Genomic DNA, 17,022 nt, shown 5'->3' with positions numbered 1-17,022 from the left:
CCCTGCACAGCACTCAGCACATCACAGGTGTTCACCAGGTGCCTGGTGCAAGTCCCTGCCTTCACAGAATAAAGGATGGGGAGCAAAGGAACTTAATAGGACCAAGGCCCCTCCTCCCTAAAAATATTCCCCAGCCCTAGCTTGTGAGAGATTCATTTGATCAACAAATTATTTTTAAAAGGAAATAAAGAGTGAAAGTGTTTTTCACACCTGAGAATGACTTAATCCAAGAATCAGCATGAAAACAAACCGCTGACAGCTGTCCCACCGAGGGCCCAGAGCTTTGGGCAAAGGGAACAGTTCTGGGGAGTAGCCTGGCCAGACATCCAAAGGCAGGTATTGGACAACTCAAGAGATGCAAAAGCACCTTAGACATCCTAATGAGGAAAGAAAACATGGGGACAGAAAGAGAAGAAACACCAGCTTTTTTTTTCTTTTTTTAAGATTTTATTTATTTGACAGAGAGAGAGAGAGACAGCGAGAGAGGAACACAAGCAGGGGAAGTGGGTGAGGGAGAAGCAGGCTTCCCACTGAGCAAGGAGCCCGATGCGGGGCTCGATCCCAGGACCCGGGGATCATGACCTGAGCCGAAGGCAGACACTTAACCACTGAGCCACCCAGGCGCCCTGAAAAACCAGTTTTGTCTGGGGCCAGCACCAACAGACGGGTAAGTCCCCTTGGCTGTACCACCCTGAACCGTTTGGGTGCTATCTTTGTTTGAAGACTAGACGCTTGGTCCTAGCCAGCATGATCTGGCTTCCTAGTTTAGGACAAAGTGCATTACAATATTGCCACAGACTGAATGTTTGTGCCCCCTTAAAATGCCTACGTTGAGGCCCTGATCCCCAAAGCGATGGTACTTAGAGGTGAGGCATTAGTAGGTGAGTTAGGTCATAAGCGTGTTGCCCTGATGATAGGATTTGTGCCCTTGTAAGAAGAGATTGGGAGAAACCCCCACCCCCCTGTGGGGACACAGTGACAGGTGGCTGTCTGCAAACCAGGATGAGAGCCCTCACCAGATACCAAATCTGCCTGCACCCTGACTTCAGACTCCCTAGCCTCCAGAACTGTGAGGAATGAATGTCCTGTCTGTTGTTTAAGCCACCCAGTCTCTGGCATTTTATTGTAACAGTCTGAGCTGACCAAGAAATCTATTTTAAATAAGGAAGAAAAAAAAAAACCAACCCAGCCACATTTTCAAAAAATTGAATTGTATCAATTTTTTGGTTGACATGTATTTGGTGAGAACAGGTCAAAAACTTCAGTTGTATTTATGTTTCCTTGAATACAATATTAAAAATATGAATGTGAGGGGCACCTGCCTGGCTCAGTCAGTAAAGCACGTGACTCTTGATCTCAGGATTGTGAGTTCAAGCCCCACGTTGGGCCTGGAGCTTACTTAAAACAAAAAAAAAAATATGCAGGGGCACCTGGGTGGCCCAGTCAGTTAAGCATATGACTCTTGATTCTGGCTGAGGTTGTGATCTCAGGGTCATGGGATCGAATGCCACATCGGGCTCTACGCTCAGTGTAGAGTCTGCTTGGGACTCTCTCTCCCTCTGCCCCTTCCCTCACTTGTTCTCTTATTATAAAATAATAAATAAAATCATTTTAAGAATATGTATGTGAATTATGACATCAATTTAACATCAGAGAATATATTCACGTGACCTTTTTTAGAAGTAACATTAACTAATGCCTACTGGGTGCTAACTAAATGCTAGGCGTGTTTTTAAGTGTTTACCACAAATGCATAAAATCCTCCCAATAATTGTACGAGGAGAAACTATTACCTTCCCCTTTTTATAGATGAGGAAACTCAGGTAAGAAACCACATAAGCCTGCATGACGAGTAAGTGATGCGCCATGATTTGACCCCGGGCAGCCTGGTTCCAGCCCATGTAGCCACTGCAGCCTTTCCCCTTACTGGGTAGTAAAGGCCCAGTAACTCAAGGGACATTTTCATCATAAGCATACAAACACCATCATGGTTATTTATACATCTCTCCCCCTCGAGACACTATGAGAACCTCAAGTACAGGAAATGCCATGTTACCCATGTCTACATGTTCTCAGGCCCTGGCACTGAAAGGTGGTAGAAAGCAAGAGAAGGCAAATCTTCATGGGCTCCCCTATGTTTCTCATTTCTTTTTCTAATCTGGGAATAAAGAAGAAAGTCTTTAGTCTTTAAAAATCAAAGTATTCCCAATTACCAAAAAAAGTTTAAAATTACAAAAAAAATGTACAACATGTGCTTAGTTCAAAACAATTTTACATGCTTATGCTGGAAAAAAATCCGAAATTCATAAGCCTGTTGATTTATGTAACCCACATAGCTATGGCTTGGCATTACGTGGTCACTGTCCTTCAGAAGCCACACGCCAACACATCATACTGGTGAACCGAACAGTCGTCCACTTCCCCGTGCACGGGTCTCACACACACACCTCTCGACGGTAGTTCCAAGAGGCCCAGGCGATCACGTCACTGGCTGGTTCCCACACTGCCCCGGACCGGAGTGGTTCGGAGATCCAGCCGAGCTCCTCGACACCCTGCCATAGCCCTCAGTAACCCCCCACCAGAGAAGCTCCCTTTCTGATCACTTTACCCATGCAGGTTCCAGACGAGATTTCACAAATGGCTTTTACAGCTAAGGAAAAGTTAAAAACTCACTGAACTAGTCCAAGTCTCTCCTGTAGTTGAGTTTTTATAAGTAACAAAACCGTCTCTTAGACTTCCCAACTTGCTTGAAAATAAAGCACCACTGTAAATGCAGAGCATACCTTTTTATTTTTTAAGATTTTATTTATTTATATGTCAGAGAGAGAGAGCGCGCACAAGCAGGGAGAGTGGCAGCTAAGGGAGAAGCAGGCTCTCCGCTGAGCGGGGAGCCCAATGTGGGGGCTCGATCCCAGGACCCTGGGATCATGACCTGAGCCGAAGGCAGACGCTCAACCAACCGAGCCACCCAGGCATCCCTAGAGCATACCTCTTCTAAAAATGAAATTCAAGCCAGAGGTGAGAGCAAACAGCAAGAATGGACTTCCACAGAATAAAGATGGCTGACTAACTCCAGGATGTCTTGTCTCACCAGGAATCTACATCATGACAGGAACACACTGGATCTAAATTCCACTGGGGGGGGGCTTCAGGGCAGAGCTGGAGGTCCTCATTAAGAAGCAGGAAAAACCTCAGACCTCCATGCTCAGAATTCAACCCCAGGACCTCCGCTCCAGAGCCATTATCAGAAACACTCAAACCACAGGCTGTGGGCTGGAAAAGATAGAATCCCAGCAGTTCTCCAGTTGGGATCACACCCTTCAGCAAGCCGGATGCTGCTTTAGCCCCAAGAAGAACTTCCAGCAATGGGCAACGGGTTAGACCAACAGCTGAAAACCACCCTCCTCATGAGAACCCCTTTAAAAATCAGCAAATATGAGGGCCTCTTCAGAATATGGGAGTGAAAATGTGCTTCCACATGACAAAGCAGGGGAGGAAAATTTTCCCCTAAAGCAATTCAATAAAACTACAAAATGAGTCCCAAATGTGCAGAAAAATCCCATTAGGGAGATGCACAGGTGAGGAACTAATATGAACGAACCCACCTGGTTTTAAATAAAAACACACCTTCCAATAATGAGGGGGAACGGGTGTCGTCATACACTCAGTCATTCCTGGAGTGAGGACAGTTAAGGGGACAAGCGGACGGGCAAATTCTGAATTTCTGCAAACTCCCGGGTGAACCAACTTACCGTGGTTTACACTCAGCCCCAGTTCAAGAACTGGAGAGGGGGCTACAAAACCAACTAATGCCCAAATAGCCAGGATAACAGCAATCGAGAAATATGATGCTTCAAAAAATACTTTGTAAGTAAATAATAATACACAGAAGATACATGAGTACTGTACAAATGCAGATTTATTTTTCTTCCCTTCATCCATAGTATGAAAAAGGTTGAAAATTGTTAGGAAACCACTTACATACAAAGCACCTCTGAAATTATGCTTTTCTTCGGAAAACAACTTATAAAAAATAATAAACATTTAAAAATTCAAGTCCTTTAATAAAGTATTTTACACTCCTGAATGTTAAAACTCCTGTGTTTCCTAAAATATAGTACAATTTAAAAAAAAACTTATAAAGTGACACTGATTTGAATTCCACAGGATCCCTGACAATTAAAAATATGTTCTCCCCTATAAAGTAAATCTGTTCTTCACAGGCAAAACAATAGTTAAAGTGTATTTCTCTGATTAATTCATTGAGATTTATTTTATTCTCCAGCTAATTCTTACAGTAGACTAATGGTAATTTATAGTTTCTTCAAGTAAGTTAACAAAACATATCCAAAATGTTAATCACCACATGCATGATTCTGGGAGAGTGACAATATCTATACATACCCCAAAAAACCATTTCACCAATTAACAAGAGCCAATGTGGCTCATTATTCCCTGGGGCAAATCTTCTTCAAGAAGATACGACAGTTTTCCCTTGGTCCTGCTACAGCTATTTCTGAGTAGCATTTTTCCCCCCAGAAAGTAAATGCTCCCAGGGTGAAAGTCAAGAAATGTAGTGTTTGGCGCTGTGATTTTGGAATGTTGATGAAATTTCCAGGGACTCTCTGACCATCCATCCATCCTGACCACATGAGATAAGATCACCTCTGAGCGTGTACCCCAACCTGTGATGGGAACAGGATTCCACTCCTCTCATCACTCTAGGACCAGGCAACATGACTGGTTTACCGGTTTAACAGACCACCAGCCAGACGGGTTGGTAAGTGAGCTACAGAAAGCATCCCACCTATGGAGATATACTGTACCTGGGGGCATGTGTGTCTGTCTGAGTGGGGGCTGAAAGAACAGGAATCTCTCGTCATTATTAAGGTCACAATGAAAAAAAGCTCAACTAAATTGGTGCAAGTCTAAGCACACTACCACTTCTTAATTGCTAAAAAGTTTTCAAATACTTGATACAAATTTCATAGTTCACAGACTCCAAAAGGAAAATTACCACATTTCTCATCTGAGTGGAGTCATTTTAAGCACCTTTGTAAGGACAGATGTTAGATGGGGAAGCAGGGCAGGATGGTGTGAGCAGGAGGTGCAAAAAAAAAAAAAAAAAAAAAAAATTCGATGTTATAAAGGTTTTTCCTTTCCTTTAAGTTTTCCAAATATTTTACATTTTCTGTGCCCCTGAATAATGCGAGCTGTGGAGTGGCTGCCTGTGTGAAAGGAGCTGCCTCCAGACCGTGAAGTTCAAGGACTCATCAAGTCCATACCCAATTACCAGTTGAAGTGGTCTTTTGCAGATAAAAGTTCCTGAGGCTTCCTTTTTCAGTTCATCTTCCAAACTTCACCTTTCCTGTAAGAAACCTAACAAAAGAAAGAATCAAACAAATTCAGGGATTCACTGTTGGGGGGAAAGGAAGCATGCTTTTAGGGAAAATCACTTGGCCATTTCAAAAAGGATCTTCTGCAATGGCTGGGTTTTCCTGAGCTGAAGACAAGCCACTGCAATTTAAAGACCACAGTTACAAGGTAATAAAACATCCTGAGAAGAATACAGAATTCCCCCAATTAACTGGATATTCTGGCCACACAAAGGCACAAAATATTGGTAAATTTTGATTTTTTTTTTTTTGCTTGTTTGTTTTTAACTCAGAAGAGTTTTGTTTTCGGATGCCTGGGTGGCTCAGATGGTTAAGCGTCTGCCTTCAGCTCAGGTCATGATCCCGGGGTCCTGGGATCGAGTCCCACATCGGGCTCCCTGCTCCTTGGGAGCCTGCTTCTCCCTCCGCTTCTCCCTCTCTCTCTCTCTCCCTCCCTCTCTCTCCTCCTCTGTCTCTCATGAATAAATAAATAAAATCTTTAAAAAAAAAAATATTATAAAAAAGAAGAGTTTTGTTTTCCTATCTAATGAGGGAATTGGGCTAATAAGCTAGCTTTTATGATCTCTTTCAGTGCTCAAAAAAAATCTCACAAACCCCTTTATGGTTCTAATGTATCAACAAGTCAAGTGTCTAGTGAGATCAGGAGCAGAGACAAAAAAACAAAATAACAACCCATTACAAAGATTTTTCTGTGAGAGAGATTTTTCAAAGCTTATTACTCTGAAGGGAGAGGCTGTGATTATTTGGTTATGACAACACAGAGGCCACTGTTGGCAACAGGCAGGAGCGCCTATATGCAAATAAGCAGATTTCCACACGTGGGCCTCAGTAATTTACAAAATTTCAACATATCCAGGAATATGAATGAAAAAATCGGCACCAAAACTCAATATTCTATTTGAATAAGCTTGAGGCTTCTGCATCCAAAATCTACTGGGGAAATATGCCCACAGTATCTCAAAGCATCAGGACAGATCACAGAATGATTTTACTGCTCATATAAACTTGTGAGGCATTTACACATTTTTACATCCTTTTTGGAATAAAAAGCCCAAACAGAATTCCAATAAAGCCCTCTCTCTGACTTACTGAGGCTTTGGAGAAGTAACACTGCATTTAACAACTACGGTAACAATAGGTAATAAAGGTTTGAAGTGGTTTGACCCATGTGCCAAATCAAGCCACACACACAAAAAGAAGTTATTAAAAACAACGGAAGGAACTGTGTAGTTTTCTGTATTAAGCCTAGAAACTTTAGCCCTGCTCTGGGCTCTCGGCTTTTCCTCGTCTCTTCTCTGCTACTGGAGGTTCACTGGCGCCACCCAGTGGCCTTCCCCAGCACTGCTTCAGCGCCACAAGGCCTGGAGGCGGAAATGTCTCAAGTACCACAATGTAACCTCCTTATCCACCTCAGCCCTTCGCGAGCCTTAACTACCTGCCTGGAGCTTTCCCATGCATTATCTTTTTTTCATTCTCACAATAAACCCAGGACATGGGGGTTTTTGCATCCATTTGCCAGATGGGAACACAGAGGCTTAAAGTTGGGTTGAGAATTTGCTTAGTCACAAGCCAGCCAGCACTTGAGATGGGATTTGAACCATTCCTCTGAGCCCACGCACAAATCAGCTTTCTGATCTCTACTTATGGCAGTCCACATGCTTACTCGACCTTTACATAATTCTCTGAACCCAAACTCACAAGTAAGCAAGCAACACATTCTATGGTAGAAAGCTGCTATCTGCGAAGACACAGCTTGATTCTAAGGAAGCGACTAAGATAATTTTCTGCTCACCTTTCAGCACATCTTGGACTTCAACAGAAACGTTTTTCAGGCACTTATATAAATTCTCGGCTGTGGCATTACCCTGCTCCTTTTCTTGCCACTTCTTCAGCATCCTAAAGTTACACATCGTAATGTCTTCTTTCTTCTCCCGGATATCATCAATATCCCCAATCTCCAACTCCAGGTTGGCAATGGCAATTTTTATCCACTCCTTCCCCAGCTTCGCAGCAAGGGTAATCAACTGTGCGTCTGTTAAAAGGGTTCTGGTCTTTGCTCCATCTAAAAGCAAACAAGGAAGTCCACCATTCCTTTCAACACATCAATCATTTATAGCAATTTATAATGAAAATGTATTCTCCTTATATAAGAAAGGACACCATGATTTGTAACATGAGCTGCCTTTAAAATATATTTAAGTCTCCCTGCTTTCCACACTATTATGGGAAGGGAACGATTTCATATAATAACATTAAACCAGGGTATAATGTTCACAGTGGTAATTCAGTAACTCGGGGAATGAGACTGTTTTACAAAGCAGCACAAATTGGGTGGGAATAAAAAAAAAATCAGACTCCAAAAATAATTTATATAGCTCAAAAAGAAAAATATACAGTTACACCCTTGCCCAGCTCTGTGTCTCTATCTGAATGTTAGTGCCATACATAGACGCTACCTTACGGGCCACTAAAGCGGGCAGCAAGAGATCTGAATCGCAATCTCCATTATGCCATCTCCTGGCATTTGGGGAGAAGCACAATCCACAGAAAAGTCATGAGATGGTATCTGTAATATCTGTGGAACTCTAAAAAACAGCATCATAATCTTGGAGGGACATGTGTTTGCTGCTGTTAAACCATCGGCCCCATGAAAAAATATGAGCCCTATCACTAAGCTGGATTTTCTCTTTTCATGCTTTTTAGCCAGTTGTGCAATAGTGTAGCAAAGCTCACTGAGGTCGCCTAGATTCAGTGAAGGATCATAAAGGCATTACAAATACTAGAGGTGAAATTAGAAGGGAGCGAGAGGCCTGCCCTTCCTCCAGGACCACAATACCTCTGCTCATCTACAGCCCACAATTTACTAATAGGAATGTAACCTTTGTGCTGGGACCCTTCCCCACCTCACAGATCCCTAACCTTCTAGATTGAAGAATGGATCTAAGCAATGGCCTGCGCCCTCTAGTGGCTTCTTGAGACGTGGTGCATTGCTCCTAGCTCTCCCAACGGCCACTGCAATGGAAGCTGCACGGGGAACCTAGGAAAAATTGCAAGTTCTCAGGACCATCCCCAGATCTGTTTCTGATTCCGAACCTAAACTTTAACAAGATCTCCAGATGATTCTATTGAGCCTGAGTGCTGACCATATTTAAAAAGCATCAATCACACTCACAGAGTAAATCTAAAACCACCAGGATGGTGGTGACTTAGTATCTCAAAGAACGTTGTGGAAGTACCTAAAACAAAGTAAATCCTTATTAAAGTATTTAGATACCACACTGTCAACTCCAAAAAGGCTGGAAATCCTTAATCTTTCTAGGTAGCATTTAATAATTTTAATTCTTTTTCTACCTACTTGCTATTGGAGTTAATTTTAAATAGCCAGAAGTTAACGGCATGTAACAAGAAACCTATAACTGTGTTCCAGTTATAAGATGAATACGGGCTGAGGATCTAATGGACAGCATGGTGACTAGAGTTAATACTGTATTATATACTTGAAATTTACTGAGAGTAGATGTTACATATTGTTGCCATCAAAAACAAAACAAAACAAGAAAGTGAGGTGATGGATGTACTAATTAACTTGATTGGTAAATATTTTACAATGTATATGTGTATCAAATCATCACATTGTATGCTTTATGTATACAGAATTTTATTTGTCAATTATACCTCAATAAAACTAGAAAAAAACGTATTCCAATATAGTTAGGTTTTTAAAATAATTCTAGAGCCTCACTTACTTTGATGTTTACTTAACAAAAATAACAATAAACATTTCTATAGTGATACACAGTAAAAATCATCCACATGCCACCCTCACAATCTGTTCTAGAAAGTACAGAGTATCTTGCTTCACTTTACAGAGAGCTTATCTGCTTTCAGAGATGCATACCTTACAATAATAGTAAAAGAATAGGTATTTTGATGAAGCAGTTAATTTATGGAGTTACATGAGGTTCCTGAAGCCTTGAGACCTTGAGTCTCATATAATTTGAGACTGTTTTTAAACTTAAGTTTGTAAATTCTGGCTGGACTTGAATTTTGAGCTACATACTCCATCTTCTGGTTCCTTGGAGTACTGTTGTTAAACATTTAAATCTCGTATTTTCACAACTATCAAGCCTTGGTCTCTGCCACTTAATTGGAAGAAATTGAGACGTGCCTCCACTGAGCTGGAGGCTCTTTACCCCAGATGTAGCTAGTAACCATGAAGCCAATGAATGCACACAGGGACATTCACAATTTCATTCAATCGACATTCATTGTCTTCTACAGAAAAGGCTCCATGCTCACTGCTACAGGAAAGATAAAGATGGACAGTTCATGGCCCCTGTGCTTACAGACTATAAGGGAGCTCCCCTGGGTGCCCCATTCTATTTAGACCGAGTGAAGGGGTTCCATTGGAGGACTCAAACTGGAAAAAGGGTAGGGCCGGCCAAGCAGGACCATTCTCCCGGCCTGAGGCGCTGGGACACAGGAGAAGGTATCTGGGAGGACAGGCACAGCTGGGGCGCGGCTCCAGGAGACTGACCCAACAGCTGGGCTTGGAAGAGTATCAGTGGGGGAAGCCAGGGAAAACAATTTATAGCAGTTGATGACCTTTTTACACACCTGAAGTGTCAACCTGCTTCATTCTCTTGTCATAGACGTCCTCATCAGATAAGCTACTAGTCATTTTTCGCCGCCTGTTACCTTAAAATAAAAAAAAATCAACAAATTGGCTTTCCCAAATATTTATTTTCTACCTACCTTTTTTTTTTAAGATTTTATTCATTTATTTATTTATTTATTTAACAGAGAGGGAACACAAGCAGGGGGAGGGGCAGAGGGAGAAGCAGGCTTCCCGCAGAGCAGGGAGCCCGATGCGGGGCTGGATCCCAGGACCCCGGGATCATGACCTGAGCCGAAGGCAGGCGCTTAACCGACTGAGCCACCCAGGCGCCCCTCTACCTACCTTTAACCTGGATTTTTAAGGAAATCATCATTCAGGTAGAAACAAATTGAAAATGAATTCAAAGGTTGTTCAGATGATTAAGAGAGTAACAGAATACTTAGCAGGTCTTTAGGGGTACCACATTTGCCCAGCAAAATAAAAATTCTAGTGGACAGAAGAAATAAAATAGGTTAAAACTCATTCAATGTCCAGTTACCTAGCACTTACCATTTGTGCTTCTTTTCGAAATGTTCTGATTCTGATCATGCTGAACCCAGTCACCTGTTAAAGGATAATAAGCAGCAATTGGAACAGACAAAATTTGATTTAAAGCAATTCATGAAAATGTATGAAGCTCTAGAGTCTTGGCAGTCTCTCTCAAGTTCAAATAGGAGTTTGGGGTTTTAACCTGGTACGTATGCCAATGCACATATCTTTGAGATAAATACTGAGCACCCCTCCCAACAGGTCCTACAAGACAAATGCTTCCCAAATTCAAGCCATCTGCACACAACTATCCCAATGCTTGCCAAACCCATATGCCAGGTGAAATGCTACTTATTCAATATTTCTTTACATCTCTAACTACTGTAAACAGAACACTGGTATCACTTGCTATATGGATAAGGAAGTCATAAAGATAAAAAATGTTTATTTTAAATGTTATTTATATGTACTCCACCTAAAACAATCTCATATATTATCATTCTGTACTTTGGAACATTGTACATGGGGCGTTCTTTCTGAACACATCATTGTGATTCTACATCACCTCCCCTGTTTCAGATGCAGTCCCTGCTCTATAAGGTGTCTGTGCCTCATCCAGGCCTTCTGTAGGTCCCTAGAGTAAAGATGCCTTAATAGTGATGAGCAATCTCAATTAACCATTAGTTTAGCCCCTTCTCCCCCCCAAAACAGTAGAGACCAGAAACACCTTACAATGCAGAGTATTATTAAATATGTTTTTAAAAACCAATCATAAAAGGTCTTATAAAGTGGTCTTTAAAATGACCAAGAGACTCGTTCTTAGCCCAGAAAATGTGTTATTCAGATTGTACATGTTGAGTACCTCTATTACAGTGGCATTAGCTGTGACCAAAAAGTAACATCTAGCTAATTTAAGAGTATAATACTGGGAATAAGAATCAATCCCATCTACCAAAAAGGCTTGTGCTTAAACAAGGACTGAGAATTCCAAAATGCTTTGATCGGGTTTCACTGCTAGAGTATAAAGACACAACAGGAAAGGCAGACTATAACAGGCAGCAATCTGCACGGTGGAAAGACATAAATGTATGACCAGCACACAGCACTCATCCCACGTCGTCACTAGCAGAGACCTAATTCATGTGTCTACACGTGACCCAGTGGGTACAAAAGAAACTAGCCGAAAATGGACTCAAATGTGGTTCAGAAGATACAGAGACTTACAGAATACTTAACAGACCCTTGTTATTACTACATCTGTACAGCAAAATAAAAATTCTGGAGGATAAAATTAATAGAAGAGTGGGTTAAAATTCCTTTGATATCCCACTAATGGCACTTACTGCTTGTGCTGTTTTTTGGAATGATACTGGATTACGTATGATACCAGGAAAGAGTTAAGGTATTATAATTCAATGCAAATGATGCAAAAATAATTTCTACTACAATCATGTAGCATTGGCAGGAGGGACCCCAGTGCCATGCGCAGAGGAGGGTACAACAGCCACAAGCAGGTTCAGGGTCTTGCCCACACTCACTCACAGAGCTGCTCAATTCTAGGGCTGGAACTAGAACCCATAGGACCTCACTCCCAACCACTTTCCTCTGCCTCCCTTTTGGCTCCAAAATGTGCCCACTAGACATATGTCTGTTGTTTTAATAACTTCCTTCAAAGAGAACTGAAAGTCAAGGTCAGATCTGCCTGAGGAGGTGGCCAAGGGCAGCTACGGGGTGTCCCCCTGCATCTCCCCTCTTCCAGAGGAAGTCCAAATCAGCAGCAGCCCTCTCCAACTCCTCCCAGTGCAGGGGAGGATGTTGAAAAGGTGGTTGCCAAGGGACTCTCCAGCACAGAAATCTTAAACAAGGGGAATGCGTTCCCGCAGCAGAGCTGTAATCACACAGAGCAGGGCTACCAGCTGCAGATCAGATAGACAGGGTGAAGCAAATGAGACAGGAAATCAGTCAAAATGCAGATGTACATCAAGGTCATGGGACAGACTTTGTCAGGACGTCCCTAATTCACATTAAAGCATCTGAGATCCAAACCTCAGAATGTAAGGGGGGGAGAAAAAACAAAACCCTCTACTGACTAAGCCCACCTGCTGCCTGAAGCTTCCACACCTCACTGAACTACCCACTGACCAAGGGGTCTGGCAGTGGGTGCCTGAGAACCAGAGCCTCGCCGGGGTCTTTGTGTCTCTTAATCAGATTTTTAGATGTTATGGTAATGGAACAATCACTCTACTTGTTTGCCCACCCAGACCGCCCCCGCAAACCCAAGTTTTCATTCAAGATACAAAACACTTACATTCTCTCAGTTTTGCTTTCCATACAATTTCCCCAGAATCCATTTCGACCAAAAGTAATTTAAACTCCACTGGTTGCTCCAAATACACTTCAATGTAATTTTTCAATTTTAAAAGTGAACCATCAACAAATTCAGTTTCCTTTAAAAAAAAAAAGGGGGGGGGATTTTTTTTTTTTTTTTTAAATAAAAGCTGCATTAGTTGACAACACGAAATGTCAAATAAGGAATAACAGAAGGGTCAGTGCTGACTTGAATGCTCCCTGAAATTCTGATGCTGGAAATCTCACTCCGTAATCACAGACCCTATGGTTCACTTGCTTCTTCTAGTCCCTCTTTACTCAGACCTGCTTTTCTCCCTCACTGAGGCTTCCAGTACTTTGGCTCTATTTTTTTAAGGTGTAACTTTTCAGCCCTTTCTTGGTTTCAGTGTTTCATGTTCCCAAACTAATCACCCTTTCATAAGTGCTTTTAAGCTTCCTTACCATCTTTCACTTCGATCATTCCACAACCTGGAATTGATTCAAGACATTTACAGAACTACACTGTGTGTTTCGCCCACATCAAATTCCCTCATCGAATACCACCTTGCCCCAACAAACCCTCTAATTGCTATTTTATGGATAGAGGATCTCAGAGAACCTAACTAACTTGCCCAAATCCACATCTAGGAAGTGGGAGAACTGAATTCGCATCCACACATTCTGACTCAACCACCACATTTAACCTCTACATTTACCCACTACAGAGACTGCCCCATGCCTTGGACCTCCTCTGCTCCTCTCCAGACTGGCTAGGAAGCCTGCAGGGAGAAATCTACTTAAAAAAAAAAAAAAAATCAATAAACTGTACTGGGCATCACCCTTAAAAACCAACAGTCTTACACTCTCCCTCTCCCTTTCCATTATAAACCACTACCATTATCCTCACCATGGGTCACCAAGGCCTACAAAGCCAAGATCTCTCCCAAAGCCCTGTGCTTTGGGAGAGATTTCCCAAATCTCTCATTTCCCATTTCTCATTCCCATTTCTCTGGGGCCTTGGGCCTGGCTGCACATCCCCATCACCTCACTTAGGCACTTACGGTTCCCTCTTCCAGGAGGGCTGTCTCTCCCAGTGAATCCCTCTCCCTTCAAACCCAGAACAAATGTCACCACATAGGAACGCTTCCTTCCTGGAAACCCACTGCACCCATCTCTACGGTAATACCACCTCACACGTTAAAATTATTTCTTTACGTGACTATAGTATGTCTCTCTCTATACTGGCATCTTTTGAGGGAAAAGATCATGACTTACTCATTTTAGCTCTTCTCCCAGACTGACTTGTAATAGGTACTTTTGATAAATGTCAGTTAAACAAATCATTAATGGTCTAAAATCAGTAAGAACACCTTAGATTTAACAGTTTCACAACTCTCAGAGTACCCCAAAACCACTACCTTGTATGATCATTAGGGCAATCCTGAAAGATTATCCCCATTAATCCAGAAATTTGGTTAAGAGAGAGCACACAAATGCTAACAGAACTAGACTACTTAAAGCCCTCCCACCGTCATCATCTTGTGTAAGCGAGACCTCTGGGGACCATCTGAGTCCCTTCCTAGACAGATTTACCCATTCAATGTGTATTATTCCCTCTCCCAGTGGCTCTTAATCTTGGCAACACATTACAGTCACCCTGGGAGCTTTAACAAGCCCAATGCTGAGGCCACTCCCAGACCAATTAAGTCAGTATCGCTGGGGGTAGGACCCAGACCACAGACTTTTTTAAAAGCTCCCCTGGGAATTCCATTTGGCAGCAAAGGCCAAGTATCACACTGTTCTAAGCAAACCCTTCGAATTTCATTCCACGTTCCAGACAAGACTGCAGCTGGCTTCTGGTGATCATCTTGAGGTAGCATCTGCCAGGGCTAGGTGAGCTCGCAAGGGCTAGGAATCAACCTCTCAGATACCAGTGGGAAGACTGTGGCATTAGGGACCACGGGCAGAGTGGGCTCAGGGCCAGGCTTGTCTGCCACCTGGGCATGGGACCTGGGCAGTTCGCTCGCCCGCTTTGCACATTAATCCCTTCAGCTTCACTGCTGTGAAGCTCAAAAAAAAAACAAAAACACACCAGGTGGGAAGAAACCCTTTGCAACTGGAAAGGAAGGTATGGAAGGCTGTCTGACCAACCTGACTGCTTCTACAGGGCCCGAGGCCTCTGATAATATAATAATGCAACATGGGCCACTGCCATCAGCTCTCCCGTGTTTCCTATTTTAACGTAATGGAATCCAAACATGTTTTCAATTTTTCACAAACTATAAAACAAACAAAAAGAGGTGTACAAAAAGAATTTCCACACAGATGTCTAGTTAGATAAGCTACAACACACATTCAGAGCATGCAATGAAAATAAGTTTTAAAAAATAACTTTGTCACTTTATAGGAAACCGAAATCACTTACAAATGTCATGGTGTGTACACTGAATAGTTGAAATCTAGTGACAATTTGTTCCCATAACTATTTTTCAAATGCCTTCCAATAAGAAAAAGCCAATATCCTTGTTAGCAACTCTTTCCTATTAATTTTCAGTGTTCTGTGACTTAAAGTTAAACTTAAGGTTTTTATTCCTTTGAAACTAACATTGTTTGAGGAATTTAATTTAAAAAACTCAAGAAAATTTAAAATCTTTTTAAAGGGAAAAAAATTAAATAGTCTATTTTTGCGATGGTGGCAGATTAACTCTGAAATTCAACAGTGTCTTTGGAAGAAGCTACAAGTTTAGCAAAACAATTGCTTTCCTATAAATAAATAAAAAATGAGAACAAAATGCATTCTTCTAAAACTTTCAAAATAACCTTAAAATATACATCCCTGCTGCTACTCCAAGTGGTTTTTTAAAATATATACCTCTGGGGTGATTTCAGCTTCTGGTTCACTGATCAGTCTGTATTTCTTCCCGTTCTGCAATAACTTCTGGCAAACAGGAGGCTTGTCAATTTTCATGAATTTCTTAGAGGAGTGCTTTACCGACTTGGAAATATCCTACAGGTAGAAATAGGTTTTGGCTATGAAATGTATCAGCAACAACTGTAAGAACTATAAGCGCCCAGCAGTGCACGTGCCGCCCTGCATTATCTTCATGTCCCCCTACAGAATGACAACAATGGAAAAACCTTCACAGCGCTCTAAAAAGGAGGCTAATTAGGCACCTTGAACCCACGCTGCAGGCTTCTAGGTCTCCAAACATCTTTCTGCCCAAGCACACCAGCCAGAAGCAACACACGTGCCCCGTATGGGACCAAAAGTTTGCTTCTGAAGGATATGAGAAAATTACATGAGCACTAGTATTACACATTTGTGTTGATTATCTGCCCATCATGTGAATACAAAGCAACGATTTTACTGTACACAGTTCTGCTTTACCCAGAGCTTGCTTCTACCCAGCACTCTATGTGTTTCTACCCTTAGTTTCACCACTCTCCCGGGGGGTCACTGATTTTATATACACAGTTCGAATGCCCCAAGGAGGCAGAGACTTTGGCCCAGGCTCACTTGTAAAGCAGCTGTATAGCTGAACGTGAAATCTGGGTTTCCTGAATGCAAAGTGCCAGGAAATCTTCCTACATAGGAAAAAAAAATCAACCCAAGAAGGTGTAAAAATACAGCATCAATAGGAAGCACATCCTGCCCTAACCATGCCATGTTCCTATGGTTCCAGCGATATAATCAGCTCCTCACCCCAGCTTCCCAGGAAGTAGAGATAACACCCTTTTAATTAACTGAATTTACTTTTAAGAAATATAAAGTTCATTGAATAATAGTACTTATTCCAAATCCATGCTAATTCTACTTTACTTTACTCTACTTTTTACACCATTTTGAAAAGTAGTTTCCCAATTGAAAGTATGAACTTTAACAGGATTATAGGAAGCATATTTTACCTTCTTAGGAAGAAACTAAAAATCTATTATTCAATAGAGTTCTTAAATTTTAATATAGATTGCCAATTGTAATCAATATAACTTATGTTTAAAGCCATCAAAACACTATAACCTAAAAACACTGGAAATAGGTAGTTTGATATTGGAGGGGGCCAAGGGCTGGCTAGGCCAAGATGGGCCACTTTGGCATGAAGATTGTTTTTAGTTCAAAAGCAATCACGGGTGGGGGTTGGGTGAAATATGTGA

At 41.8% G+C, this 17,022-nt stretch overlaps 1 protein-coding gene across 1 annotated transcript in view; it reads right to left on the bottom strand.

Moving 5' to 3' along the window:
• Positions 1-3,901: 3,901 nt before the first annotated feature.
• LOC112819950 (uncharacterized) overlaps positions 3,902-17,022 on the bottom strand; it is a 34,603-nt gene continuing 21,482 nt past the window's right edge. Inside the window, exons 13-18 of the mRNA XM_025866812.2 lie at positions 15,743-15,877; positions 12,851-12,989; positions 10,564-10,617; positions 10,014-10,094; positions 7,189-7,458; positions 3,902-5,379 (exon numbers count right to left, since the gene is read on the bottom strand). Of these exons, the coding sequence (XP_025722597.2) occupies positions 5,360-5,379; positions 7,189-7,458; positions 10,014-10,094; positions 10,564-10,617; positions 12,851-12,989; positions 15,743-15,877 (699 nt within the window). The 3' untranslated portion in view covers positions 3,902-5,359. The remainder of the gene's footprint in view (positions 5,380-7,188; positions 7,459-10,013; positions 10,095-10,563; positions 10,618-12,850; positions 12,990-15,742; positions 15,878-17,022) is intronic.

The sequence above is a fragment of the Callorhinus ursinus genome, unplaced genomic scaffold (assembly GCF_003265705.2).
Source record: "Callorhinus ursinus isolate GAN/ISIS: 27379988/994484 unplaced genomic scaffold, GSC_fseal_2.0 scaffold1, whole genome shotgun sequence".
NCBI classification, from domain to species: Eukaryota; Metazoa; Chordata; class Mammalia; order Carnivora; family Otariidae; genus Callorhinus; species Callorhinus ursinus.
The sequence above is the reverse complement of the archived record's forward strand: the minus strand, read 5'-3'. Positions and strand labels throughout refer to the sequence as shown.